Here is a 14,413-nt window from a genome sequence, read left to right as displayed (position 1 = left end):
CACATATGAACCAGATGCCAGACGATCCAGACACTGCTGCAGCGGTGAACGAGTCGATTGTCCTCATCGATCAGACGCATCTAACTGGAGATCACCCGTGGCTGATTCGTCCAAAGGAAGTAATTATGTGCATTAGAAGGCTCAAATCCAAAAGGTCTCCTGGGGGAGATAAAATACGGAACTGTGTGATCAAAAAACTTCCGAGAAAGGCCCACATTTTTCTCGCCAAAATCTTCTCTGCCTGCATTCGTTTATGTTGCGATACGTGATATAGTTATGGACGCGACTCACGGGTACGAATTAAAACATTACTTTATTAAATAAAACAAACATGTACTATTAAAACGTGTATGCACGCGAGCCGGCGATCGCAATTATATGATGACGGTCAACGAAGAACGATGCACACCGAAACTCGATGACATCTGTCACAAGCTGACGGCTGTCAGCGGAAGAGCCCCGAAGGATGTTTCGGCTGCGTTCGTAGTGGGATAGGGTGGTCCTCCCAACACCTCCCCCTGTTAATAAAGGCTGTACGGCTCGTACCTCACAGGCAGCCTTCGGACTCTTGAAGACTGGCGAGTAGGAATCGATTGTTGCTGTAGATTGGTTTGGGGAGTTCGTTGACGACGTTGTGGAACCGGCTGCAGGTCCTCGAGTAGCGCAGCTGGCAAAGGAGATACTGGCTGACTACTTTCTACTTCCGGTTCAGGTATGGTGTTGCGTAGGCCCCAGCTGTCCAGGAGAATCGCTAGCGGAACTTGAGCGTGCATCGGTGTACTGCTAAGTTGGGTGTTGTCTTCGGACTCGTAACGTTTCCGCATTTGGTTACAGTGGGACCGAACCAGGTTTTGCTTCGATGGTAGCCAAATGTTATACATCACACTACCGATACGTTCGATCACTTTTCCAGGTGTCCAGGTCCAAGTGTTTGCAGAGTAGACTTTGGTCCAAACGAGATCTTGGGGATGGTATTCTCGAGCTTTTGTTCCGTGTTTCCGGTTGAACTGCTTCGCTTGGTCCTTGGATGGTTCATTGTACGGTGTGGGTGGCCGAAGGAGTTCCAGGGATGTCCGAATCGGCCTTCCGTACATTAGCTCCCCAGGCGACTTTCCATCTGGAGCGCTTCGACACGGTGTTGATCTATAGCACAGCAGAAAACTATCGATGGCTTCGTCGAGGGTTTCCCCCCCTGCGGTGATTTTCTTGAGGGTTCGCTTGAATGTATCCACGAACCGCTCCGCAAGTCCGTTGGACTGCGGATGATATGGAGCAGTTTTCAGGTGGACGATCCCGTTTGCTGAGCAGTATGCTTCGAACTTGTCACTGGTTAGTTGAGTTCCGTTGTCGGTGACCAATGTTTCCGGTTGTCCGTATCTTGCGAAGATGCCACGGAGTATTCGCAAGGTTGTCGCTGTAGTGATGTTGTTCGTCCGAACTACTTCGCTGGTTTGGGCCAGGACTCCAGATTCGTTTTCCGGTCTGTCTTGGCTACACTGGCGCACTCGTTGCAGGAACGGACTAGTCGGGACACATCATCGTCGATATTTGGCCAATAAACATACTGACGAGCTATGGAGCGCATACGCTCCACACCAGGGTGCCCCTTGTGCAGCTGCTGCAGCACTTTCTTCCGACAGGTTGACGGAATGACCAACCTTTCACCATACATGAGGCATCCAGCAACGATGGAGAGATGTTCACGACGAAGATAGAACTGTTGGATTGCGGGGTCGCTGATAGTTCCTTTGTTCGACGGCCAACCTTCATTGACGAAACGGATGGTTCGCAGTAAGCAGTCGTCACTTTTAGTTGCCCCCTGGATGACCTTGAACGAGAGCGGGAAAGCTTGTAACGAGTCGTTGATGGTTGTTCGTATGCTGTGTTCCAGCTCTAGGGAGGCGATGACATATTCTTCTTCGGGACGCACGTGACTGTTGATTAGCCTTGATAATACGTCCGCATGCCCGAAGCTGTCGGTGGAGATGTAGCAGATTTCGAAGTCGTAGAGTAGAAGTGTCAGGGCCCACCTTTGAAGCCTGTTTGCAGTGTAGGTGGGAATGCCCTTTTTAGAGCCAAAAATCTGCAACAACGGTTTGTGATCGGTTTCTAGGGTGAATTTTCTACCGAACAACATCCGGTGGAACCGAGTCACGGCAAACACAAGGGCCAGGCCTTCTTTTTCCACTTGGCTGTAATTTGTTTCCGCTGCAGTCAAGCTTCGAGACACGTGGTAGATGGCTTTCACCGATCCGTCGGGGAACTTATGTGCAATGCGGGCTCCCAGCCCGACCGATGACGCATCCGCTGACACAACGATGTCCATTGATGGGTTATAGTGTGTGAGCAGCAGCGGTGATTGAAGAATTTCTCGAAAACGATCGAATGACTTCTGGCAGGCGGATGACCAGTTGAACTTGTTTTCCGCCTTTAGCAGCTCGTCCATCGGCTGCCGAAGAGTGCGCATCTCCTTCACATACTTCCCATAGTAATTTATGGCACCCAGATACGACCGAAGAGTGGGTACGTCGTGTGGGGGTGGCATGTTGACAATGGCCGCCACCTTATCCGGGTCTGGTCTAATACCGTCTCCGTCCAGTATTTGGCCCAGGTACTTCACTTGACGCATGCTGAAGGCTACATTTTTCGATGCGCACCGTGAAGCCGAATTCCTGCAAGCGAGCGAGAACTTTCTGCAAATTTCGTTGATGCTCGGCCTTCGTACGTCCTCCGACCAGAACGTCATCCAAATAACCAACGGTGAACGTGAGACCAGCGAGCATGGTGTCCATTATCTGCTGGAAGGCCCCCGGAGCAGATTTTACGCCGGGCGATAACCTGGTGAACTGGTATAGGCCTTTGTGGGTGTTAATGGTGAGGAGCTGCTGGCTTGCTTCGTCGACAGGAACCTGGAGGTATGCGTCCGATAAATCAATGTGGCTGAAATATCGACAATTTGCCATCTTCGTAAAGATATCCTCGGGCAACGGCAGAGGATAACAGTTCGGTTCTAACGCGGAATTCAGGCCTGTTGAGAAATCCGCACATATTCGAACCGTCCCGTTCGGCTTTCGGACGGCAACGATCGGGGCCGCCCAATCGGAAAAGTTGACCTTCTTCAGGATATCGAGGCTCTCCAACCGTCGAAGTTCTTCCTCCACAGCGCTCTCCATGCTGTAAGCTACCGGTCGTTTGGGTCGAAACACCGGTTTTGGATTGTTCTTCAGCACCAACTGAACTGGAGTTTTGTTGTATAAGCCCAACTTCGTGGTGAAAACGTTCGGAAATTGGGCACGGAGGTCAGCGACTTCTTGGGTTTCCTCGGTGGTCACTTGATTGCAGAACGATGTGATGGACTGGTTCCACAATCCAAACATATCCATGAGATCAATCCCTAAAATGTCTAGATGGACGTTAGGAGCGGCGACGTAACACTTACCCTCCTTCGTGACGTTGTTCAGGGTAATGCTACAGTGCAACTCCGAGACCAGATCCAGAGGCTCTCCAGACGCTGTTCTTGCTTGACATGATGCTGTTTGCACTTTTGGTCGACCGAGCTTGATCCACGAACGGTGCGAAATGATCGACACATCCGATCCCGTGTCCAGTTGCAGCCGGAGAGGAACACCATTGAGCTTGACGTCGATGAACTTCCGGCCTTGACTGATGTTCTGCACTGTCACTGTTTTCGTTGACTGGTTTCGCTTCTTCTTCTTGTTCTTCGGTGCTGGCTTCTTTGAACTTGACGCGCCAGACGATGACTTCGAAGAGAAACAGGAGCAGTACCCCTCTTTGTGACCCTGCTTCCCGCAATCACGGCACTTGTGGTCGCGAAACCGGCAATCCTTGTTGAAATGCATCCCGCCGCAGGACCAGCAGGGTGTTCTTGGTTGATCTCGAGAAGGACTGTTGCTGTTCGACCGATAAGGTTTGTTCCGCTTGTTGTGTGCCACGAAATTCACTGATGACGGGTTCTCCACAAGCACGGTGTCCTGTTTGAGGTTCACTAGGCTGTTGCACTGTTCAACCACTTGTTGGAGTGTCAGATCTTCAGCTTCATTGAGCTTGTTGATGAGGCGCATTCTGATCTCCGCGTCTTGCTTCGACTTAAGCCCACACACAAACGTCAAACACTTAAACTGTTCTTCGGTCAGCTCAGACAGCTTAAAATCAACGCACGACTTGTTCACCTTGCAGGAATACGCGAGGTAGTCCTCACTGTCCTCCTTGGTTGTTTGGAGACAGTTATAGCGCCGCCGAAAGATGGAGATGGTTGCACCAAAGAGCGCCTTCAGCTTTTCCACAGTCTCGGCGAAGGTGAATTCCCGAGCAGTTTTGGGCAGAATAAAGCTATTATAACGCTCGTGATCCGGCGGGCTGAGCTTGCGCAGGAGTAGACGCACTTTCGCGGCATCATCCAGCTTCGAAGCGTCACGGTCAAACAGATCACTGTAGCGGGAGAACCAGGCATCGAAGGTATTACCGCTTTCTTTGTTATACACGAATTCCACCATGTTACTGGAAAGCGAATCGAGTACCACTTCATCGCGGGACAAACTTTTGATGGCGGATTGGGTGGCTGCCAGTTGCTGCGACATTTGCCCCATGAGTGCTTGCTGATTACGGAGGATCTGCACAATGGTGTCGGTGATATTGCCCGACTGTTGTTGACCTCCCGAACCTGGTGCACTGCCGCCATTGTTCGTCGCCATCGCACAATTTTCTCCTACTACCGATCCACGAAGAACGCCTTTTCTCGGGATGAACGCGCGATTTTTAGCACGAATTTACTACCGCCTCGTCGCCACTGTTGCGATACGTGATATAGTTATGGACGCGACTCACGGGTACGAATTAAAACATTACTTTATTAAATAAAACAAACATGTACTATTAAAACGTGTATGCACGCGAGCCGGCGATCGCAATTATATGATGACGGTCAACGAAGAACGATGCACACCGAAACTCGATGACATCTGTCACAAGCTGACGGCTGTCAGCGGAAGAGCCCCGAAGGATGTTTCGGCTGCGTTCGTAGTGGGATAGGGTGGTCCTCCCAACAGTTTAGGATACTTCCCGACCAGCTGGAAGCACGCCGTGGTCATCGCCATCCCGAAACCGAATAAGTACTCCTCGATTCCGTCGAACTATAGGCCAATCAGTTTGCTGTCCTCGTTCAGTAAGCTACTGGAGCGTGTGATCCTAAATCGTGTTGAACAACATTTGGAAGGTACACGGATTGTTCCCGATGAGCAGTTCGGGTTCAAAAGAGGCCATTCCACCAATCACCAGCTGGCTCGGCTAGTCAGGGACGTAAAAACCAGCTTCACACGAGGTAAGTCCTCTGGGATGGTACTTCTAGATGTCGAGAAGGCATACGATTCTGTTTGGCAGGAGGCAATTCTGCACAAGATGCTACTTGGAAATTTTCCAATGTACATATTGAAGATTATCCGCTCCTTTTTGTTAAACCGCTCCTACCAAGTGTCTGTCAATGGGCATTCATCTGATCGCCACGAAGTACCCTACGGTGTCCCTTAAGGTGCTGTGCTGAGCCCCACGCTCTACAACATCTTCACCGCTGACCTGGTGATGCTAGATGATGTCCAGTACTATTTCTTCGCTGACGATACTGGCTTTATTGCATCAGACTCTGATCCGGTTATTGTGGTAACTAAGCTACAAGCTGCCCAAAACGCCATCGAGAGGTACCAAAGAAAATGGAAGCTAAAGACTAATGCGGACAAATCCCAGGCGATTTTCTTCGCTCGGAAACGAAGTCCACAAAAACTACCGCAAAGTGAGATCTCTGTTTGGGGACGCCAACTACCATGGTCGGACGACGTAGGATATCTGGGCTTAACCTTGGACCGGAAGTTAACATTTGCTGTCCACATTAAAAACACTTTAAGTAAGTGCGACAAGCTTACGAGAATGCTGTATCCGCTGATCAATCGACGGTCGCACTTGGACACAAATTCGAAACTTTTGCTGTACAAGACCGTATTCAAACCAGTGATGACATACGGTTTTCCCGCGTGGTTTCACTGTGCAGCTACCCACAGGAAAAAGCTTCAGGTGAAGCAAAATCGGATTCTGAAAATGATAATGAATTTAGATCCATTCCACCCCACTGAAGATGTCCATTTCACTGCTAGGATGGAGCAAATCAACGAGTGGTTCAAACGTGTGCTTCCAAAGTTTTGGATGGGATGCGCCACATCAGCAAATCCGCTGCTGCAACGTTTACCGCAGAGACTGTGATATTAGGTTTAAGTTAACTTTTCCTCTAACTATCCCAACAACCCTTTATGCTATTTCAAAGGTTTTTTTGCGCTTTTTCCTTTATCTTTAAATTAACTGAATGAACTAGTTCTCTAATTTGTATAGATTGCCTTACTAGAATTATATAGCTGTTGAAAGGAAAGCCATCTCAGCTTATGGAAACAAATTGTACACTAAACAGAATTAATATTGAATAAATAAAAATGAAATGAAAAAAAATATGAAATGAAATGAAAATGAAACCAATCTAGAGTGCGGTGACGTATATGACCATAGACGTTACGCCCACTAAAAAAATCGAAGCCCGCGGCAGTCAATTTCCTAAAACTCGAAAAAAGATGAACGATGGATTTTTTTCGTCGTAATGGTCCACTGCACGAATTTATGCCGGCCTGCTTACTCTCACAGCAAATTTGACGTTTGAGCAGTGCCGGACACCGCTCAAACGTCAAATTTCGTGTGAGAGTAAGCAGGCCAGTATAAATTCGTGCAGTAATCCATATGCAAATAAACAATCGTTTTTTTCTCGTTGTTAGGCCGTTCGCAATGCTGTTTTATTTTGTATGGCGAGTTTTAAAAATTTTAAAACTCGCCATACAAAATAAAACAGCATTGCGAACGGTCATGGTAACTTAATTGGCGGACTCAGTCTTGCTTCGATGAAAAAGGGCGAAGCAAACTGACATTAAAAGCGTGGCGTCAGAAACACCAGAATTGGGCGATTTTACTGGGGGAACGACTGGCGTCACAAAAAATTCGCCAGCTTCGTATTGATTGTTGTTATGACCGCAACAGTTGTCAAACCACCACAGCTTGGCAAGACAAAGTTTGCCGGTACAGCTAGTTTTACATAAAAATATTCTTCATTATTTTTTGGAAATTTAGCTCAAATTTAAAGAGATCCGGAAGCGCTTGCAAAGCGATAAGAATTTTGTGAATAGAAGAAAAAAGAGAATTTTTGAACAACTGTTATTAATTTCGCGTGTGAATAAAACTGGGAAAAGTAGTGCAGAGCTTCATGAGAGGACGACGCAGTCAGTTTTCATGCAATATTTCTCTGTTCGTCGTGTTGCTAACTGTTCAAATTTTGGTGGCCTTCTTTTGAAAAGTGTGGCGGGAAAGGCTGCATTTCCCATCATCCGTCACATGTTCGTTTCCGCATTTATCATCGATTCAAACGGTGAACAAAAAAAGTTTAATGCGATACGTCATTTGGCCTAGAGAAGCAAATTATTACTTGAAGAACTGATTCTGGTGGATAGTTTATAAAATTAAACGGCCCGTGATTTTTTTTCTCACTTTGGCTGGAGAAAATTTGATTTCGCTGGCAGTGCTATGCTTTCCAGAGAAAAAAAATGTGTAGTTTTTAGTGCATCTGATGGCTTTAAAAGTGTTCGTGTGTCAGTTTGTGTACTTATAATTGTTTAAAAATTGTAAAATACTAGGTACTTGGAGTGAAATTGTTTGATGTCGGTGTGGCTTTGAATTGTGTCAAAGGTGATGCTGTAACACTAGTTTACAGCATTTTTGAACTCGGTAAACTGATGATCATTTTTGGTGTAGAATCATGCCCTGAGTTCGAAAACGCGAAAGAAAAAAAATACAGTAGAGCGGAAATTTTTTCGACTTTCCATACAAGGTTGATGATTTGAAATCGATTTTTGTTCTATTTTTAAGCAAAGTCGCTCACTTCAAACATATCATTCTCCGTAACCAATGCTCCGATTGAGCTGAAATTTTTACTGTAACTTGCCTACATATGATGTGTCAAATAAACGTCGAGAAAGAATTTTTAAGTTGGTTTTTTCTTATTAAAAAAAAATACATTTCTTCAAAAATTTTTGGGAATTTTGCTAAAATTTAAGAAGATCGTCCCTAAAAATCGTCAATATCTTGAATTTCATCAATCTGACGCAAAACCTGTATTCAGATGATCGAATGGTATTGTATTCAGCTTTCAATTTATGGAAAAAGATTTAAAATTGGTTGAACAAAACGCAATATATTTGAATTTTAGTAAATTACATATTTCGAAAAGTTGTAAAACTCGATATTGAGCTAAAACTCAAAAACTGTTCTACTTTAAATTTTTTGAAAGTCGGTTTCGAAATCAGCACTAAATTGTGCTTCAAAAATTTTGGTCGTTGACAGAAGTTCACGACTTTCATTTTATTTTGTAAACTTGTGTAATTAACGTCCGGAGAAGACAATTTTTTTCCCTATGGTTTTGTTCTGTTAGTTTTCACCCAAGGAAGGTTTATGAGGCAAAACATGAAGAAATTAAGAGTTTTAATAAATCTTTTTTTTTTCATGCAATATGCGTACGGCAGACAATGTTTGCCGGGGTCAGCTAGTATAGGGTGGGGTGGGGCAAGATGGGTCACCTAAGGATGGATCACCATAACTTCATAAATACAAATCGTATTGGTTTGTATTCGCCCGCTACTCTTTAATACACTAGTTAGCTATGCTAAAAGTCAATATTTTCCCAAACTATCTAGCAAGGTTGGTGCTCTCCTTCCTGAAAAACAGAAGCTTTCAAGTGTCAGTGAGCGGAGAGCTTTCTAGGCCCCATCCAATACCATTCGGAGTTCCACAGGGGTCGGTTCTGAGCCCCACACTGTATAACCTATTCACCGCGGACGTAATTATGGTTGACGGGGTCAAGTATGCATTCTTTGCGGATGATACAGGATATTTTGTGACTCACCGGGACCCGCATGTCATCACGCAAAAGCTGCAAGAAGCACAAGACAACATCGAAAGGTTTCACCGTAAATGGAGAATAAAGATTAATGCAACAAAGACGCAGGCAGTGTACTTCACACGTAATCGCTCTCCTCGGTTGCTTCCAGCCACCGAGATCAGAGCGAACGGGCATCGAGTACCTTGGTCCTCCGAGGCAAAATACCTAGGGCTGACTTTAGATTCTAAACTGAAGTTCGATAAGCATATCAATCAGTCTCTCGTGAAATGCAACAGACTTACCCGCTCACTTTATCCTCTAGTGAAACGTCGATCGTCCCTACAACTTCACAATAAGCTTTTGTTGTACAAAGGTGTCTTCCGAGCTGTTCTCACTTATGGCTGCCCAGCTTGGATGAATTGTGCGATGTCACATAGGAGGCGTTTGCAGATAAAGCAAAATAAATTGCTTAAAATGATGCTTAACCTTAACCCTTGGTATCCCACTGACGAGCTTCACGACATTGCAAACATGGAAACCTTTGATGAGTTCGTCAACCGCATTGGTGGGAAGTTCCTGCTTAGCTGCCAACTGTCCGTCAATCCGTTGATCGAAGGCATTTTAGCCACCTAAACAAACTACTGTGATATTATAATTACTTTACTTACTTGGTTTTTTCTCGCTTTTTCCAAGAATACGTCTTTAGTCTAAAAAAACTGTGTTTATGTTACTTTAAAGTTGTTGTTCATTTCGTAGCTGTAAATCAATTCTGTGTATCTCTACTCTGTATTTAATGTATGAAATAATTGTTTAAAATAAATAAAAAATAAAAGTCAATAAAAAGTTCAATAAATACAAAATATGATGTTAAACAAGCAGTTTTGAAAAGTGATCGATTTTACGCCGTGAAAAAAGTGCGGGGCAAGATGGGTCACCTTTTAAGTAATTCACATTTTCTCAACGAAAAACGTCAAAATATAAGATTTGTTCCGCATTCATATATGCTCCATATCCATACTGAGTAAACAAGAGCTACTAGTAAACATTTTATAAATTTATTTGGAATATAAAAAAACTTCACGATTTGAGTGGTCCTGCGGCGACTTGAAAATCGATGTTTTCACTAAAAAAATATCATAATTTTATGTTATAATTTTGAGCGTACATTTCGCATGATTGAAGTCATTTATGAGATAGTCTTGTAATAAAAAATAAATAACTTTTAATTGCTCCAAAAATACGTTCAAAATTGAAGGTGACCCATCTTGCCCCTCGGCCGTTTATATGGAGATTATATGGAATGTATCGCATAAGGAAAATGGCTAAAAACCATTTTATTTTTTATTTCCAATGAGAGTGAATAATTTTTCAATCAATGCCCCAAACTTTTGTATATTTGTGCTGGTCATCTAACAAAATTATCAACATAATCAAAACATGAGTAATGCGCCCAAAAATGGCACTGACCCATCTTGCCCCGCGACCCATCTTGCCCCGCCCCATCCTATGTTTATTTTCCTTAACATGAAAAATACCTCAATAAACAGCATTCATTTAGAAATCTTCCTGTATATTCATTTTTTTATGGGAGGGTGGTTTGAGATACCCAAAGTCTGGTCTATGGAGAGTATAATAGATATAATACTTATACTATAAGTATACTTGTTTCATGAAAAATCTACAAGTACACATTAAGGAGGCTGAAGAAGGCACGCGACGCCTCTGGATAGACTTCTTACCAACTATTCTCACCCTAGAGAGAGAGAACTTTGTAATGCTTTATGTACCTACTAGCCCCATCCTAGCATATACCTTAACTAAAATAAAACTAACATTTTAACACAGTGTCCAAATTTGACTTACCTTTATCCATTTGTTTAACATTGGCACTCGTTCCTGCTCCGGTAGGTATTTATACAAAATCAATACCAATTCGACAATGTACTCTGACTGGAGCCGTTCGTCAGCCAACCAATTGCCCGCAAACGTTTCGAACAAGCCGTCCAGTTTGATTTCCTCCTCACCAAGACCGCCGCCAGCCATAAATTGAAACAGCTGAGGGCACTGGAACTGTCGGACGAGGTTTTCCAACTGCAGGACAAGGGCTTGGCTTCGCGTAGCGGAGATTCGATCAATATACAGCCGGCAAATTTTGTACACCAAAGTTTTCAGTTGATCTTCGAAACGATGGGCATGTTCTTCGGCCTGACGGACGGTTTCCTGTTCGGAAGAGGTCGTTTGCCGTTCGGCCGAACCGCTGTTGAACTTGACCCGTTTGTGGGAGGTTCTCTTCAGATTTTGGACCAACTCTACGTGCGACTGCGACACTTGTTCGACATGTTCCACTCTGTTGTTTCGCACGCTCTGTTCAACCACTTCAAACAGCCGATTCCAGAATTTGGCCAAAAGTTGCTGGTAGATTTTAACGTTAGCACTGTGTTGACACCAGTAATCCAGCAGCGATGCTATGTTACCGAAAATATATCGCCCACTGGAAGATTCCGTCGTAATGCACCATTCAATAACGTTCACAAGATGATCTTCAAGCATTGTTTCACAGAAATTTTCAATTTCTTCAGCTTTCAATTGATCGTCTTTCACCGTTTGGATCACCACGTACTGGAACACTTCATAGTAAGCCTGCGAGATAGCTGTAATGTCCGTTCGACTTGAATGGACCGACTTGAGCCCCTCGTTAATTCCATCGAAGAACAAAGTTTGGAACTTGGTCATTTTATCTCCCAGAACTTCCCGAGTAAACTTCGAAACCAGTGGTAACATATGCGGAAACACGCAGGCCGCATTCCCTGTGGCTCCGGTACGCAACACTTTTGACAACTTGGGAAACACTGCCTTATCGAAGTTCAGGTACGTATGCCAATTAGGAATTTTGGCCTGTACGAGAACGATTGAGCTCCAAATGTGCGTGACAACCGTGGGATCCGTTTCGTCCATGAACTGGAAAACATTGGTGGTGATGTGCTGCTGATGTTTTTCCGCCAGGAATGTTCCATACTGAAGCAGAGCGGAAATCACCTCGAACCAAGCGGACCGAATGGCTGGTGTTTTGTGCTTGTGATAGGACCAAAACTTAGGATTGTCCAGGAGAAGGCCATTCTTGTCGGCCGATTTCTGCAGCTGGTCCTCCGGCATTTTGCTAAGGTACAAGGCGTATCCTCGGAGACTTGCAATCAAGACGCGCTGGTACTTGTTCTCGCATTCCTCCGGGGTGTGAGATCTGTTAGGGAAAGTGGAAAATAAACATATGTAAAGTTGTGGTACGACAATGTTTTGACCCTGTCTTGTGAATGTCATAGTAACTTTCTACCAGGTCTGTTAGTTGAAGGAATACGAAGGAGCCATTAAATAAACCAATTGGTAAAACAAAAGTTGAAGGAATAAAAACAAACCCTTAATTCAAATTTTTACTTACTTGGGATTACTCAGTGTGATCGCCGTGTGCACCGTTAAATTCTTCGTGTAGTAATCGAGAATTTCACTTTCACAAAACACAAACACTTCACGCAGCTTGCTAGAGGGAAACGCACTGCTAAATGATTGCCCCGCCAGACTGGCAGCCGGCGCATAGGTATCGTACTGAGCGGAAATCCATGCCGGAGCCAGCTGTTTCAGATAGGGGGCAACATTCTTCCCAGCTTTAGTCACCACGGCGGCTTGTGCTTGCTGGGCCGTTTCACGCACACGATGCTCCACATCCGTAGATAGGTTACTATAAAGACGTGGCCAGAACGGAAGCACGGATTTGACGACTTCCAGGTCGGACTTGCCAACGAGCTCAGTAAACTCCTGGAGGGCTTTTGTTTTCGTGATGGGATCTTTTTTGAGCATCTTCTTCAACACTATCTGAAACGTGTCGTCCAGGTTGGGATCGATATCCTCGCCGTGGGATTCGATCTGCACAAAACTCGGCACCACCGGCATCTTACTGCTATCCAGAGTGGTGAATCCGAACAGCGTTGGCATGGTACTACCCAGCATTTCCGCACTGCGTCCACTGCTGGATGGCTGCAATATAAAAGCATAAGAGAAGAACATGCTGTGAGAGAATTCCAAGGACTGGGTAATGATCCAACAATCAAAACTAGATTGAGGACACATCGAATTGATTTTTGTCCTGATGGGCAAATTTCCTCATAGGTGATGCCTATTGTGAAATCGATAACGCCATTGCGGCAGAGGGTGGCAACAAAATAACATACGTCAACAACTTTTACGAGCAGTCCGCAAAAACTACAACATGAAATGATGGCATTAAAACCATGTTTCGTTCCAATTTTACCATAAATATGGACACACCAGTGAACAATTATCGATTTCACATCAAAAGCAGTTTAGATAATCGAAAGATTAGCGAAATATATGCAAAAAGCTTTGTTTCCATCGTTCTTACCTTGGTATTATTTTTAGTCCGTTTTCCGCCCATAGTTCCGTAGTTTTGTTTCGAACGGGTCGGTATCTGATGTAGCGAAGATATATTCGAAGCAAACCAGTGAATAAGGACAAATCACGCAATTTTATTGTGAAATAACTTGATTTTCAAAATGCACACGCAAAACGCGACGAACGCGGGAGCACCTTTTTCGCGATTTGGCCACCTGCCCGTAAAAAACGTCAAAATGCAACTGACTGCGAGACTGACGGAGAGTGCGTGTGATGAAAAGAAGCTGAAGCAGAAGCTAAAAACGAGAAAAACAGAGGCGGGCAAAATGGGCAAAATGGAGAACAAACGGGGTGCGTTCCCGGGAAAGTCGCAAAACTTTTCCAATATGGATCAATAGGACGCAATCAGTGAAGTACTAGATTGAAAGTAGTGCACCGTGCACTCTGTGTGAGCTGCCCGGATAAAAACTAACCATAGGGTGTATGGTGAAAACCATTCCTGCACCATACAGTGTACCAGCTACAATAAAGTGTATTGTAATGAAATGGTTCGCTATACTATACATTTACATTGGATTTTTATGTAACAATATATTATACTGTTTTTCTTACATTTGAACCATTCACTTTTCCGAAACATTATTTTTCCGTGAATTTTTAATTATTTCTGGTGTTCGATTTGAATAGATCGTATGTTTGCTGTGATTCCTATGCAGATTTGACCTATTCAAATCGAACACCAGATTTATTCAGTTTAAGATTTTTTCCGTGCTTTGTTTTGTTGATGTTTGTGACTTTTTTGATGCAAAGGAAAAGAAAGAAAAAAAAGTGAATAAGTTGAAACATCAATTTAACCTTTTGGAATCGATTTTTTCGCCGCTGTTGACGCTACCTCGCTGGTGTCGAACACGTTTGTTATGCTCGGTTTCATCGTCGGGGTTATATATGACCCCTCCGGCTCCAAAGGGTTAATGCCAATAACATGTTTAAATCAGTGGTAAACCAGATGTCCTATAAACTGCAGGTCCAAGCAGGGGT

The 14,413-nt window shown here is 44.3% G+C and overlaps 1 protein-coding gene across 1 annotated transcript in view; it reads right to left on the bottom strand.

The window, feature by feature from the left end:
- Nucleotides 1-13,641, bottom strand: part of LOC109398005 (E3 ubiquitin-protein ligase listerin) — a 33,640-nt gene extending 19,999 nt beyond the window's left edge. The window contains exons 1-3 of the mRNA XM_062852504.1: nucleotides 13,386-13,641; nucleotides 12,408-13,000; nucleotides 10,838-12,212 (exon numbers count right to left, since the gene is read on the bottom strand). Of these exons, the coding sequence (XP_062708488.1) occupies nucleotides 10,838-12,212; nucleotides 12,408-13,000; nucleotides 13,386-13,418 (2,001 nt within the window). The 5' untranslated portion in view covers nucleotides 13,419-13,641. The remainder of the gene's footprint in view (nucleotides 1-10,837; nucleotides 12,213-12,407; nucleotides 13,001-13,385) is intronic.
- Nucleotides 13,642-14,413: the final 772 nt, after the last annotated feature.

This window comes from Aedes albopictus, chromosome 2, assembly GCF_035046485.1.
Source record: "Aedes albopictus strain Foshan chromosome 2, AalbF5, whole genome shotgun sequence".
Taxonomy (NCBI): domain Eukaryota; kingdom Metazoa; phylum Arthropoda; class Insecta; order Diptera; family Culicidae; genus Aedes; species Aedes albopictus.
The sequence above is the reverse complement of the archived record's forward strand: the minus strand, read 5'-3'. Positions and strand labels throughout refer to the sequence as shown.